Source organism: Cherax quadricarinatus, chromosome 83 (assembly GCF_038502225.1).
Source record: "Cherax quadricarinatus isolate ZL_2023a chromosome 83, ASM3850222v1, whole genome shotgun sequence".
NCBI classification, from domain to species: domain Eukaryota; kingdom Metazoa; phylum Arthropoda; class Malacostraca; order Decapoda; family Parastacidae; genus Cherax; species Cherax quadricarinatus.
The window spans coordinates 1,936,909-1,950,756 of record NC_091374.1 but is presented as its reverse complement, the minus strand read 5'-3'; the positions used below and the strand labels follow the sequence as shown (position 1 = coordinate 1,950,756).

At 45.1% G+C, this 13,848-nt stretch overlaps 1 protein-coding gene across 8 annotated transcripts in view; it reads left to right on the top strand.

Annotated features, from left to right (window-relative positions):
- The window catches only part of sli (slit guidance ligand), a 659,016-nt gene that overhangs the window by 555,912 nt on the left and 89,256 nt on the right, over nucleotides 1-13,848 (top strand). For all 8 annotated transcript variants that reach the window (XM_070102675.1, XM_070102671.1, XM_070102676.1 and 5 more), the window contains one exon: nucleotides 9,308-9,379. In XM_070102675.1, the coding sequence (XP_069958776.1) occupies nucleotides 9,308-9,379 (72 nt within the window). The remainder of the gene's footprint in view (nucleotides 1-9,307; nucleotides 9,380-13,848) is intronic.

Sequence of the window (13,848 nt, the reverse complement as noted above, 5' to 3'; positions counted from 1 at the left end):
TACAAACACACACATTAAGAGACTACAAACACTACAAACACACACATTGAGAGACTACAAACACTACAAACACACACATTAAGAGACTACAAACACACACATTAAGAGACTACAAACACTACAAACACACACATTAAGAGACTACAAACACTACAAACACACACATTAAGAGACTACAAACACTACAAACACACACATTAAGAGACTACAAACACACACATTAAGAGACTACAAACAGTACATTGAGAGACACATTAAGAGACTACAAACACCGACATTAAGAGACTACAAACACTACAAACACACACATTAAGAGACTACAAACATACATTAAGAGACTACAAACACACACATTAAGAGACTACAAACATACATTAAGAGACTACAAACACACACATTAAGAGACTACAAACACACACATTAAGAGACTACAAACATACATTAAGAGACTACAAACACACACATTAAGAGACTACAAACACACACATTAAGAGACTACAAACACACACATTAAGAGACTACAAACACACACATTAAGAGACTACAAACACTACAAACACACACATTAAGAGACTACAAACACTACAAAAACACACATTAAGAGACTACAAACACACATTAAGAGACTACAAACACTTCAAATACTACAAACACACTTTAAAAGACTACAAACACTTCAAACACACACATTAAGAGACTACAAACACTACAAACATACACATTAAGAGACTTCAAACACACACATTAAGGGACTACAAACATTACAAACACACACAAACACACACATTGAGAGACTACAAACACTACAAACACACACATTAAGAGACTACAAACACTACAAACACACACATTAAGAGACTACAAACAGTACAAACACACATTAAGAGACTACAAACACTACAAACACACATTAAGAGACTACAAACACACACATTAAGAGACTACAAACAGTACAAACACACATTAAGAGACTACAAACACTACAAACACACACATTAAGAGACTACAAACACACACATTAAGAGACTACAAACACACACATTAAGAGACTACAAACACTACAAACACACACATTAAGAGACTACAAACACACACATTAAGAGACTACAAACACACATTAAGAGACTACAAACACTACAAACACACACATTAAGAGACTACAAACACACACATTAAGAGACTACAAACACACACATTAAGAGACTACAAACACTACAAACACACACATTAAGAGACTACAAACACTACAAACACACACATTAAGAGACTACAAACACACACATTAAGAGACTACAAACACACACATTAAGAGACTACAAACACACACATTAAGAGACTACAAACACACACATTAAGAGACTACAAACACTACAAACACACACATTAAGAGACTACAAACACTACAAACACACACATTAAGAGACTACAAACACACACATTAAGAGACTACAAACACTACAAACACACACATTAAGAGACTACAAACACACACATTAAGAGACTACAAACACTACAAACACACACATTAAGAGACTACAAACACTACAAACACACACATTAAGAGACTACAAACACTACAAACACACACATTAAGAGACTACAAACACTACAAACACACACATTAAGAGACTACAAACACTACAAACTCACACATTAAGAGACTACAAACACTACAAACACACACATTAAGAGACTACAAACACACACATTAAGAGACTACAAACACTACAAACACACACATTAAGAGACTACAAACACTACAAACACACACATTAAGAGACTACAAACACACACATTAAGAGACTACAAACACTACAAACACACACATTAAGAGACTACAAACACACACATTAAGAGACTACAAACACTACAAACACACACATTAAGAGACTACAAACACACACATTAAGAGACTACAAACACTACAAACACACACATTAAGAGACTACAAACACTACAAACACACACATTAAGAGACTACAAACACTACAAACACACACATTAAGAGACTACAAACACTACAAACTCACACATTAAGAGACTACAAACACTACAAACACACATTGAGAGACTACAAACACTACAAGCACACACATACAAACACACATAAGAGACTACAAACACTACAAACACACACATTAAGAGACTACAAACGCACATTAAGAGACTACAAACACTACAAACACACACATTAAGAGACTACAAACACACACATTAAGAGACTACAAACACTACAAACACACACATTAAGAGACTACAAACACTACAAACACACACATTAAGAGACTACAAACACTACAAACACACACATTAAGAGACTACAAACACTACAAACTCACACATTAAGAGACTACAAACACTACAAACACACACATTAAGAGACTACAAACACACACATTAAGAGACTACAAACACTACAAACACACACATTAAGAGACTACAAACACACACATTAAGAGACTACAAACACTACAAACACACACATTAAGAGACTACAAACACTACAAACACACACATTAAGAGACTACAAACACTACAAACACACACATTAAGAGACTACAAACACTACAAACTCACACATTAAGAGACTACAAACACTACAAACACACATTAAGAGACTACAAACACTACAAACACACACATTAAGAGACTACAAACACTACAAACACACACATTAAGAGACTACAAACACACACATTAAGAGACTACAAACACTACAAACACACACATTAAGAGACTACAAACACACACATTAAGAGACTACAAACACACACATTAAGAGACTACAAACACTACAAACACACACATTAAGAGACTACAAACACTACAAACACACACATTAAGAGACTACAAACACTACAAACACACACATTAAGAGACTACAAACACTACAAACACACACATTAAGAGACTACAAACACTACAAACACACACATTAAGAGACTACAAACACTACAAACACACACATTAAGAGACTACAAACACTACAAACACACACATTAAGAGACTACAAACACACACATTAAGAGACTACAAACACTACAAACACACACATTAAGAGACTACAAACACACACATTAAGAGACTACAAACACTACAAACACACACATTAAGAGACTACAAACACTACAAACACACACATTAAGAGACTACAAACACTACAAACACACACATTAAGAGACTACAAACACTACAAACACACATTAAGAGACTACAAACACACATTAAGAGACTACAAACACACTCACACATTTCTCCAGACGGATGGTGTTCAACAGTTGATATTGCAGCTGCCTGAACAAGACGAGAATAACTCTCTGTTAACACAGGATACAAAATGCAGATAGACCTTTGGTTTTCGAAGATATCAGGTAAATGGCTTAGGAATAATAATGTCAAATGACCTTTTTCTTGAGCGAACGCGGTAGGGAATCAAAGGTCCGGATAATAACAGATTGAAGTATGATAAACTTTCCAAACAGCAAAGTCACGATAATGATGGTGATTATCCGATATCTTCTTCTCTGGTGACTCTGATACTGTCCCCTGGTCGTGGCTACTTACAAGGGACTGGTTACCTCAGACTACTCCTCCTTCTCATCTTCCAACTTTCTTCTCTGTATTGGACTGAAGAAGTCACTGACTGGATAAACGTTTCCTCAGTAAGGATGCCTAAGTGTGCACAAGTGTCTCATTCTTCAACTTGTGGGTTTTCTGAATCATTTACATCACAAGCTGCAAAATAGAGAGATCGATTACCGCTCACTTCAGATCAATAAAACATCTGAACTGCCAAGAGGAATTCAGAGCAGTGAGAATGTACACTGGTCTGGGACCGGGCCATGGGACCGATAACTTCTCTCTCTCTCACGGAATCATACCTGGAGGTTATTCCGGGGATCAACGCCCCGCCTTCCGCTGGATCAGGGCCTGATAACCAGGCTGTTACTGCTGGCCGCACTCAGTCCAACATACGAACCACAGCCCGGCTGATCTGGCACTGACTTTAGGTATCTGTCCAGCTCTCTCTTGAATGCAGCCAGGGGTTTATTGGTAATTCCACTTATGCTTGATGGGAGGCTGTTGAACAGTCTTGGGCCCCGGACACTTATGGTGTTTTCTCTTAGTGTACCAATGGCGCCCCTACTTTGAATTGGGAGTATTTTGCATCTCCTGCCCAGTCTTTTACTTTCGTAGGGAGTGATTTCTGTGTGCAGATTCGGGACCATTCCTTCCAGGATTTTCCAAGTGTAGATTATGATATATCTCTCTCGCCTGCGTTCCAACGAGTACAAGTCAAGTGCTTCCAAGCGTTCCCAGTAGTTAAGGTGCTTGACATAACTTATACGTGCAGTAAAGGATCTCTGTACACTCTCTAGATCTGCAACTTCACCTGCTTTGACCGGAGATGTTAATGTACAGCAGTATTCCAGCCTAGAGAGAACAAGTGATTTGAAAAGGATCATCATGGGCTTGGCATCTCTCGTTTTGAACGTTCTCATTATCCATCCTATCATTTTTTTTGCACTTGTGATCGTGGCACTGTTGTGATCCTTGAAAGTGAGATCCTCAGACATTACTACTCCCAGGTCCCTTACATTATTTTTCCGCTCTATTGTATGGCCAGAGTCTGTAGTATACTCTGTTCTAGTTATTATCTCCTCCAGTTTTCCATAACGGAGTAGTTGGAATTTGTCCTCATTGAACATCATATTGTTTACCGTTGCCCACTGGAAAACTTTGTTTATATCTTCTTGGAGGTTAACCGCGTCCTCAGCAGATGACAGCCTCATGCAGATCCTAGTATCATCCGCAAAGGATGATACGGTGCTGTGATGTATATCTCTGTCTATGTCTGATATGAGGATAAGGAATAAGATGGGGGCGAGTACTGTGCCTTGTGGAACAGAGCTCTTCACTATGGCAGCCTCCGATTTAACTCTGTTGACCACTACTCTTTGTGTTCGATTTGTTAGGAAGTTGAAGATCCATCTCTCCACTTTCCCAGTTATTCCTTTAGCACGTATTTTATGGGCTATTACGCCATGATCGCATTTGTCAAATGCTTTTGCAAAGTCTGTGTATATTACATCTGCATTCTGATTTTCTTCCAGTGCATCCAAGGCCATGTCATAGTGATCCAGTAGTTGTGAGAGGCAGGAGCGACCTGCCCTGAACCCATGTTGCCCTGGATTGTGCAGATTTTGGGAATCCAGGTGATTTGCAATCCTGCTTCTTAGCACTCAAAGATTTTTATGATGTGGGACGTCAGAGCTATTGGTCTATAGTTCTTAGCTAATGCTTTGCTGCCACCTTCATGGAGTGGGGCTATATCCGTTGTTTTAAGTGACTGTGGAATTTCACCTATTTCCAAGCTGCTCCTCCATAGTGTACTTAGGGCACGCGAGAGGGGTTTCTTGCAGTTCTTAATGAACACAGAGTTCCACCAATCTGGGCCCGGGGCTGTATACATAGCATGTTGTCAATGGCTTTTTCAAAGTCTATCGGAGTTTTGAGGCTCATTTATGAAGAAATCATTTGGGTCGTCGATCCTCAGACTGATTAGTGGCTCACTAAACACAGGCCTGTAGCAGGCTTATTGGCCCATACTAGGCAAGTCTCTTTCAAGTCCCAACCCACTGACAAAACTGTCTACCCAAGCCATTCCACAGATAGACCCACAGAAGTCACGGTACAAGTGGAGTTAGAACCCGTGGCGAATGAATCGTAAAACTCATATATATATGGACACCTCAAGACTTGTTGAAGACACCAGGCATCGTCACAACAAAAACAAAGGTACACGGCAGCTATACACAGGCAGAAAGAGAGGTACACGGATACTGGACAGGTACATAGACCTTTAGCCGGCCAGACACCGACCACAGCAAGCAGGACAGGACAATTTACACCGCCTCAGGGAGGAGGAGGTGGAGGTCTGGTGATTGGGGAGGGGGAGGGTCTGGGGAATGAGGAGGGGTTACTGGGGAATGGGGAGGGTGGATCGTCTTGTAATCTGGGGTAATATCAGCGTAAGTCTCGCATATTTACGATCAACTGGAAAATTGATTTCGTGAGGACGCATTTGTGCGAGTTATCGCGAACGAACAATAATTTGGTCTGGCTTACTAATTCACGAGTAGAAATTATACGTAGCGGGGTTAATAAAGCCGCTATAACTCAGCCTGTGGTCTGGATTTTACCTTGATCTTTATAGTGTATATCTCGTATCGTATATCGAGGTGCATGTATAATGTATATGGTATATCGGGGTGCAGGCCTTAAAAACGGAGAGCATAATGTTCACGCTACCAGTGTCAGCTGGAGGGACGACAACAACCATCCAGGGAGGTACTACCCCGCCTCTTGATTCCACTGTCAAACGGAAGCCTGTTAAATGTTTTAAACTCTGGCAGGATTGCTGAATTTTCTGTCTCGTGGCCAGGCACAGTGATCGGTATGTGTTACAAATTCTGCTGGCATTCAGCGTACACTGTGTTGCTTTCCTGGTGTGTTACTATCCTGGTGTGTTTCTTGTGTGTGTGTTTTTTTCCTGGTGTGTGTTTGTTAGTAGGTCTCATTGATGTAGTTTTTTGTTCAGTTTACGAGTGTTAATAACCCAACACTTCCCACTTCGTGACAGAATACATTTCCTCACAATAAAACCTCAAAGAGGTCAGACCATTGTTTTTTGCATCTCTCTTTCTATATACCTACAACCTATTTTATTTTTTTTGCTAGTCTATCCTAGCCTACTCTTCCCTTTCCAGCCTTGCTGGTGACCTAGCGCAATCACTCTCACAGGATAACACAGGAAGGTGGTGTAGTGCGGCTCGATTCCATTCTGAATCTTAGGTTTCTTGTTTCCAGGAATGTGACCCACACCTGTTGATTAACGCTTGCTACCTATTCAGTACTGGGTGAAGAGGGTCAGGAAAGGTGGAGAGACTTTCCCAGGATGTGGGGAGGGGGGTGGTGGGGGTAGAGGGGTCAGTGTGGTGAGAATTAAGGGTCATGTCAGGGGTGGTGAAGTCCACTTCTCCACTAAGGGGACAAGAAAGGACAATAAAAAAATATATATACGAGAGAGGAGGGTCCACTAGGGTGTAATTGAGCGTGTGATGTGTGTGAGAGTAGTGACTGTGTGTGTGTGTGTGTGTGTGTGTGTGTGTGTGTGTGTGTGTGCTCACCCAGTGGTGTTTACAGGGGTCGATACTCAGCTCCTGGTTCCGCCTTCTATACTACTTTGATCGGCATCACTGATTTCTGTCTTTACTTGTGCATTGAGTTTGCTCTCCCGACTGCCTCATTCCAGTCATTCCGAACGTAAACAAGTACTACTTCCTAACATCTCTGTGGCTCGTCTGTCTTCATCTTCCGCCTATTGTCTCCTAGGTTCTGGTCTTCGTAATTCAAACATTGTCCCTCTCTGACTTGTCACTTCCTCTGAAGATTTCGAATGTTGTAATCTTGGCTTCCCATTGTTGTTCTTTCTACCAAGGTTGTCAAGTTCAGTTCCTTCAACCTTTCCTCATAGTGTAGTCCTCTCAGTTCTGGTACCAGCCTGGCTGCAAACCTTTGAACATCGTCATGCATTAGCATGTGATTTACCAGGTGTGGGCTCCATGCGGAGGCTGGGTACTCAATGACTGGCCTAACCCATGTCGTGTATAAAGTTGGGAAGGATTCTCGGTACAATTTCCTGAATGCTTGTCTGAGGTTTGCTAATTCTGTCGTTTTCACTCTGTGATATTGGAATTGAACTCAAAGTAATTTGCCTGACTATATCTTCAGTCTGTCGAGATCTCTCCAGAGATTCTGTCACCTGTGTGTGTGTGTGTGTTAGTTACCATTTTGTCCTAGGCACATGTGTGTGTGTGTGTGTGTGTGTGTGTGTGTGTGTGTGTGTGTTAGTTACCATTTTGTCCTAGGCACATGTGTGTGTGTGTGTGTGTGTGTGTGTGTGTGTGTGTGTGTGTGTGTGTGTGTGTGTGTGTGTGTGTGTGTGTGTGTGTTAGTTACCATTTTGTCCTAGGCACATGTCGATTAGACACTAGGCCTGTTGTATATGAGTACGTGTGTGTGTGTGTGTGTGTGTGTGTACTCACCTAGTTGTACTCACCTAGTTGAGGTTGCGGGGGTCGAGTCCGAGCTCCTGGCCCCGCCTCTTCACTGATCGCTACTAGGTCACTCTCCCTGAACCGTGAGCTTTATCATACCTCTGCTTAAAGCTATGTATGGATCCTGCCTCCACTACATCGCTTCCCAAACTATTCCACTTACTGACTACTCTGTGGCTGAAGAAATACTTCCTAACATCCCTGTGATTCATCTGTGTCTTCAGCTTCCAACTGTGTCCCCTTGTTACTGTGTCCAATCTCTGGAACATCCTGTCTTTGTCCACCTTGTCAATTCCTCTCAGTATTTTGTATGTCGTTATCATGTCCCCCCTATCTCTCCTGTCCTCCAGTGTCGTCAGGTTGATTTCCCTTAACCTTCCCTTAACCTGTGTGTGTGTGTGTGTGTGTGTGTGTGTGTGTGTGTGTGTGTGTGTGTGTGTGTGTGTGTGTGTGTGTGTGTGAGTGGGTTCCCACGCTGGCCCTAGCCACACTACCCCACACCAGATCACAATCGCTCTGCCCCACTGACTGTGTTAATGCAGTGATGAGAGGGATCCAGGGGGTGAGAGGGGATCCTCATATACCTGTGACTAGTTTCTAGAGTTTTTCTAGCCCTAGCAGGCCAGCCTGGGGCCAGGCTTTTCCAGTGATTGCCTGGTCAACCAGGGCTGTTGGTGCTGGTGGTTCGCTGGCCCACATGTCCATCACAGCCTGGTTGATCTTGAAAACTTCTACACATGTTTCAGCAATATTTCTGATATCTGTTCGCAGCAGATGTTGACACAGTTCACCTTGTGTCGACCTTGCCTCGATTTCGGGGATCAGCGCCCGCGCTTCCCGGCCTCAGACCAGGCTGATGGTGCCTGCCGCCCACAGTCTAACATCAGTGCCACGAAGAAAGCTGAATAGGAGAGTGAGATACATATGAAGGGAGGGAATAATAAGGAAGAAGAGGTGCAGATAGACTAGGAAGCGATAAAGATTGAGAAGTCGGAAGAGAAGATGTGTAGAGGAGGTATCCTGGCTCTTGTTGCTTGCTTACCTCTCTCTCTCATTCTCTCTCTCACTTCGTGTTTCTGTATTTGGTATTTTCCTGATGGCTTGTATAGTCATTCTGGCTGATAATAATAATTATAATAATAATAATAATAACCATAGTAATAATAATAATAATTATTTCGTTGCAGTGACCTGAGCAACAACGAGATTACTTCCATCGCTGGAGACGCCTTCCAGGGTCTTAAGTCACTGGCCTCCTTGTAAGTATCTCTCACGTCGTGGTTATGTCTCCCCTCAGTCTCTTACCTTCCAGGGTCTTAAGTCACTGGCCTCCTTGTAAGTATCTCTCACGTCGTGGTTATGTCTCCCCTCAGTCTCTTACCTTCCAGGGTCTTAAGTCACTGGCCTCCTTGTAAGTATCTCTCACGTCGTGGTTATGTCTCCCCTCAGTCTCCTACCTTCCAGGGTCTTAAGTCACTGGCCTCCTTGTAAGTATCTCTCACGTCGTGGTTATGTCTCCCCTCAGTCTCCTACCTTCCAGGGTCTTAAGTCACTGGCCTCCTTGTAAGTATCTCTCACGTCGTGGTTATGTCTCCCCTCAGTCTCCTACCTTCCAGGGTCTTAAGTCACTGGCCTCCTTGTAAGTATCTCTCACGTCGTGGTTATGTCTCCCCTCAGTCTCCTACCTTCCAGGGTCTTAAGTCACTGGCCTCCTTGTAAGTATCTCTCACGTCGTGGTTATGTCTCCCCTCAGTCTCCTACCTTCCAGGGTCTTAAGTCACTGGCCTCCTTGTAAGTATCTCTCACGTCGTGGTTATGTCTCCCCTCAGTCTCCTACCTTCCAGGGTCTTAAGTCACTGGCCTCCTTGTAAGTATCTCTCACGTCGTCGTTATGTCTCCCCTAAGTCTCCTACCTTCCAGGGTCTTAAGTCACTGGCCTCCTTGTAAGTATCTCTCACGTCGTGGTTATGTCTCCCCTCAGTCTCCTACCTTCCAGGGTCTTAAGTCACTGGCCTCCTTGTAAGTATCTCTCACGTCGTGGTTATGTCTCCCCTCAGTCTCCTACCTTCCAGGGTCTTAAGTCACTGGCCTCCTTGTAAGTATCTCTCACGTCGTGGTTATGTCTCCCCTCAGTCTCCTACCTTCCAGGGTCTTAAGTCACTGGCCTCCTTGTAAGTATCTCTCACGTCGTGGTTATGTCTCCCCTCAGTCTCCTACCTTCCAGGGTCTTAAGTCACTGGCCTCCTTGTAAGTATCTCTCACGTCGTGGTTATGTCTCCCCTCAGTCTCCTACCTTCCAGGGTCTTAAGTCACTGGCCTCCTTGTAAGTATCTCTCACGTCGTGGTTATGTCTCCCCTCAGTCTCCTACCTTCCAGGGTCTTAAGTCACTGGCCTCCTTGTAAGTATCTCTCACGTCGTGGTTATGTCTCCCCTCAGTCTCCTACCTTCCAGGGTCTTAAGTCACTGGCCTCCTTGTAAGTATCTCTCACGTCGTGGTTATGTCTCCCCTCAGTCTCCTACCTTCCAGAGTCTTAAGTCACTGGGGTCCTCCTTGTAAGTATCTCTCACGTCGTGGTTATGTCTCCCCTCAGTCTCCTACCTTCCAGGGTCTTAAGTCACTGGCCTCCTTGTAAGTATCTCTCACGTCGTGGTTATGTCTCCCCTCAGTCTCCTACCTTCCAGGGTCTTAAGTCACTGGCCTCCTTGTAAGTATCTCTCACGTCGTGGTTATGTCTCCCCTCAGTCTCCTACCTTCCAGGGTCTTAAGTCACTGGCCTCCTTGTAAGTATCTCTCACGTCGTGGTTATGTCTCCCCTCAGTCTCCTACCTTCCAGGGTCTTAAGTCACTGGCCTCCTTGTAAGTATCTCTCACGTCGTGGTTATGTCTCCCCTCAGTCTCCTACCTTCCAGGGTCTTAAGTCACTGGCCTCCTTGTAAGTATCTCTCACGTCGTGGTTATGTCTCCCCTCAGTCTCCTACCTTCCAGGGTCTTAAGTCACTGGCCTCCTTGTAAGTATCTCTCACGTCGTGGTTATGTCTCCCCTCAGTCTCCTACCTTCCAGGGTCTTAAGTCACTGGCCTCCTTGTAAGTATCTCTCACGTCGTGGTTATGTCTCCCCTCAGTCTCCTACCTTCCAGGGTCTTAAGTCACTGGCCTCCTTGTAAGTATCTCTCACGTCGTGGTTATGTCTCCCCTCAGTCTCCTACCTTCCAGGGCCTCAAGTCACTGGCCTCCTTGTAAGTATCTCTCACGTCGTGGTTATGTCTCCTCTCAGTCTCCTACCTTCCAGGGCCTCAAGTCACTGGCCTCCTTGTAAGTATCTCGCAAGTCGTGGTTATGTCTTCCCCTCAGTCTCCTACCTTCCATGGCCTCAAGTCACTGGCCTCCTTGTAAGTATCTCTCACGTCGTGGTTATGTCTCCCCCTCAGTCTCCTACCTTCCAGGGCCTCAAGTTACTGGCCTCCTTGTGAGTATCTCTCACGTCGTGGTTATGTCTCCCCTCAGTCTTCTACCTTCCAGGGCCTCAAGTCACTGGCCTCCTTGTAAGTATCTCTCAAGTCGTGGTTATGTCTCCCCCTCAGTCTCCTACCTTCCAGGGCCTCAAGTTACTGGCCTCCTTGTAAGTATCTCTCACGTCGTGGTTATGTCTCCCCCTCAGTCTCCTACCTTCCAGGGCCTCAAGTCACTGGCCTCCTTGCAAGTATCTCTCACGTCGTGGTTATGTCTCCCCTCAGTCTTCTACCTTCCAGGGCCTCTAGTCACTGGCCTCCTTGTAAGTATCTCTCAAGTCGTGGTTATGTCTCCCCTCAGTCTCCTACCTTCCAGGGCCTCAAGTCACTGGCCTCCTTGTAAGTATCTCTCACGTCATGGTTATGTCTCCCCTCAGTCTCCTACCTTATAGGGCCTCAAGTCACTGGCCTCCTTGTAAGTATCTCTCAAGTCGTGGTTATGTCTCCCCCTCAGTCTCCTACCTTCCAGGGCCTCAAGTCACTGGCCTCCTTGTAAGTATCTCTCACGTCGTGGTTATGTCTCCCCCTCAGTCTCCTACCTTCCAGGGTCTTAAGTCACTGGCCTCCTTGTAAGTATCTCTCACGTCGTGGTTATGTCTCCCCTCAGTCTCCTACCTTCCAGGGCCTCAAGTCACTGGCCTCATAAGTATCTCTCACGTCGTGGTTATGTCTCCCCTCAGTCTCCTACCTTCCAGGGCCTCAAGTCACTGGCCTCCTTGTAACTATCTCTCACGTCGTCGTTATGTTTCCCCTCAGTTTCCTGCCTTCCAGGGCCTCACATGTATAATCCATATGGGTTTAGTGCTTTCCTATGAACAGCATAATAATGTTCGTTAATAACATCTTGTTATAGTTATCAATATTGTTGTAAGTTATTGCCGAGTTATAAGTAAGTTATTAATGTGTCACCTGACTCACCATGTGTCCCCTGACTCACCATGTGTCCCTTGACTCACCATATGTCCCTTGACTTACCATGTGTCCCTTGACTCACCATGTGTCCCCTGACTCACCATGTGTCCCCTGACTCACCATGCGTCCCCTGACTCACCATGTGTCCCTTGACTCACCATGTGTCCCCTGACTCACCATGTGTCCCCTGACTCACCATGTGTCCCTTGACTCACTATGTGTCTCCTGACTCACCATGTGTCCCCTGACTCACCATGTGTCCCCTGACTCACCATGTGTCCCTTGACTCACCATGTGTCCCCTGACTCACCATATGTCTCCTGACTCACCATGTGTCCCTTGACTCACCATGTGTCCCCTGACTCACCATGTGTCCCCTGACTCACCATGTGTCCCCTGACTCACCATGTGTCCCTTGACTCACCATGTGTCCCTTGACTCAACATGTGTCCCTTGACTCACCATGTGTCCCTTGACTCACCATGTGTCCCCTGACTCACCATGTGTCCCCTGACTCACCATGTGTCCCCTGACTCACCATGTGTCCCCTGACTCACCATGTGTCCCCTGACTCACCATGTGTCCCTTGACACAGCATGTGTCCCTTCACCATATGTCCCCTGACTCACCATGTGTCCCTTGACTCACCATGTGTCCCTTGACTCACCATGTGTCCCCTGACTCACCATGTGTCCCCTGGCTCACCATGTGTCCCCTGACTCACCATGTGTCCCTTGACTCACCATGTGTCCCTTGACTCACCATGTGTCCCTTGACTCACCATGTGTCCCTTGACTCACCATGTGTCCCCTGACTCACCATGTGTCCCCTGACTCACCATGTGTCCCTTGACTCACCATGTGTCCCCTGACTCACCATGTGTCCCCTGACTCACCATGTGTCCCCTGACTCACCATGTGTCCCCTGACTCACCATGTGTCCCCTGACTCACCATGTGTCCCTTGACTCACCATGTGTCCCTTGACTCACCATGTGTCCCTTGACTCACCATGTGTCCCTTGACTCACCATGTGTCCCCTGACTCACCATGTGTCCCCTGACTCACCATGTGTCCCGACTCACCATGTGTCCCTTGACTCAACATGTGTCCCTTGACTCAACATGTGTCCCCTGACTCACCATGTGTCTCTTGACTCACCATGTGTCCCCTGACTCACCATGTGTCCCCTGACACACCATGTGTCCCCTGACTCACCATATGTCCCCTGACTCGCCATGTGTCCCTTGACTCACCATGTGTCCCCTGACTCACAATGTGTCCCCTGACTCACCATGTGTCCCCTG